General features: G+C 46.2%; 1 protein-coding gene across 1 annotated transcript in view; it reads right to left on the bottom strand.

The window, feature by feature from the left end:
• The window catches only part of LOC109470774 (CMP-N-acetylneuraminate-poly-alpha-2,8-sialyltransferase-like), a 48,989-nt gene extending 48,083 nt beyond the window's left edge, over window positions 1-906 (bottom strand). The window contains 1 exon segment of the mRNA XM_019769849.1: window positions 834-906. Within this exon segment, the coding sequence (XP_019625408.1) occupies window positions 834-838 (5 nt within the window). The 5' untranslated portion in view covers window positions 839-906.
• Window positions 907-1,562: the final 656 nt, after the last annotated feature.

Below are 1,562 nucleotides of genomic sequence, written 5' to 3'. Positions count from 1 at the left end.
GTCGTTGCAACATACCTGTTTATGTATTACATATCAGTCTCTCTGTCACATATACATAGTATGTTATTAGTTTTAAGTAGAGATAGAAAGTTAGATTTAGTAGAACGTAGAACGTCATGTTAGCATATGGTTTTATACCATTCTTCCAAACATTCTGCACTCATTGCCCTTATCAGTATGCAATTGGCCCTCAGGAATGAACTTGCAATAAAGAACTCCACATCACCCTGTGCAGCTTCTCTTTTCAAGCTGACCCCTCGCCCATACTCGTGTAACAGTAACCCCTTCATATTTGGCATATGGAATAGCCCAAAGAACTTCTGCCCACCTCCTTTTACCTCTGGACTGTCCTTTCAGTGTTGGTCATCTAATACTGTGTATTAGCTGACCAACCTGTGACCCTCACAGATGTGATGAATCATCGAAACTGTGGCCTGCAGGTTGAAACACCAACACGACCGACAACCCATCTGTTCCGTACAACTGCGGCATTTTCCTTCTTTCTATCACGACGGCGATCTACATTAAACACTGCAATCACGGGCAAAATAGCCCTCTCAGCATCCGTTGGCGATAATTAAGAAATGCAGTATTATCACAGCATCTTTTAAGAGGTTGAGTAATAAATGTAGACATCTGAGTCTTCTGTGACCCAGTTGCCCCTAATGGCTAATGGCAATTACCCTTATTTACATGGCACGAACAAATGGAATGGAATACGGGGATCCAAAATACCCGGCAAGTTAAATCCCATTACTAGCCCCTCTGTGTGACAAAAGACTGGGGGAGACAACGGCAAGGGAACAGGTGTACCGACAAGCGAGCACACAGACCTCATTGTCTCCGACTCTGAATGGACTCCTCTTCATTGCACGACAAGCGTCACCCATCCACGTGAAGACTCGGCGATCCCCCTCGTGTGGAATACCGATTCCCTCATTGCCCTGGGGAGCTTCTGTTCAGAAGTGTTGCCGCGCCACCGGGAAATTGAACAGTGCGGGACGGAGTCCCCACCGAGCGCCGGCCGCAAAATCCCGCCCGCAGATCTCGATTACACGCGGCCATTTACCTGCCACATTGATTGGTTTTAAATCTCCCAGAAACAATTGAAGGCCGGGGGAAAGCTATCGGCATAATGATTGGTTTATCTGAGCAGGGATCTCTTATAGCTAGATTGCCGGAGCCTTTCTCCGATGCCACTTTGCATGCACGGCGAGATACCGGCTGAATTATTCAATTCTGGTCAGATCCAGAAAAGGGCAGGAGTGTTTCATACTGTGATCTCTTACTGCAGTTATACTAAAGTGGAATTAGGCAGGTTTTCTTTCGTGTCTGCCCGTCCCGTTGTCGACAAATCATGCTGACAGGCACGGATGTACAATCACAGCTCCCCAGGCTTCCTTACTGGGAGAAATGGATTTCCAATTCGAAACAATGAAGATATGTTACATTGGGACCGGCTTTGAAGCATGTCATTGCCATCTGTAGAGGGGGGAGGTAATGACAGAGTATAGGGCTGTGAGGAAATTGGAGACTTCAAACATTAATTTTCTCATAAAACA

The sequence above is a fragment of the Branchiostoma belcheri genome, unplaced genomic scaffold (genome assembly GCF_001625305.1).
Source record: "Branchiostoma belcheri isolate BF01 breed outbred unplaced genomic scaffold, Haploidv18h27 scaffold231, whole genome shotgun sequence".
NCBI lineage: Eukaryota > Metazoa > Chordata > Leptocardii > Amphioxiformes > Branchiostomatidae > Branchiostoma > Branchiostoma belcheri.
The sequence above is the reverse complement of the archived record's forward strand: the minus strand, read 5'-3'. Positions and strand labels throughout refer to the sequence as shown.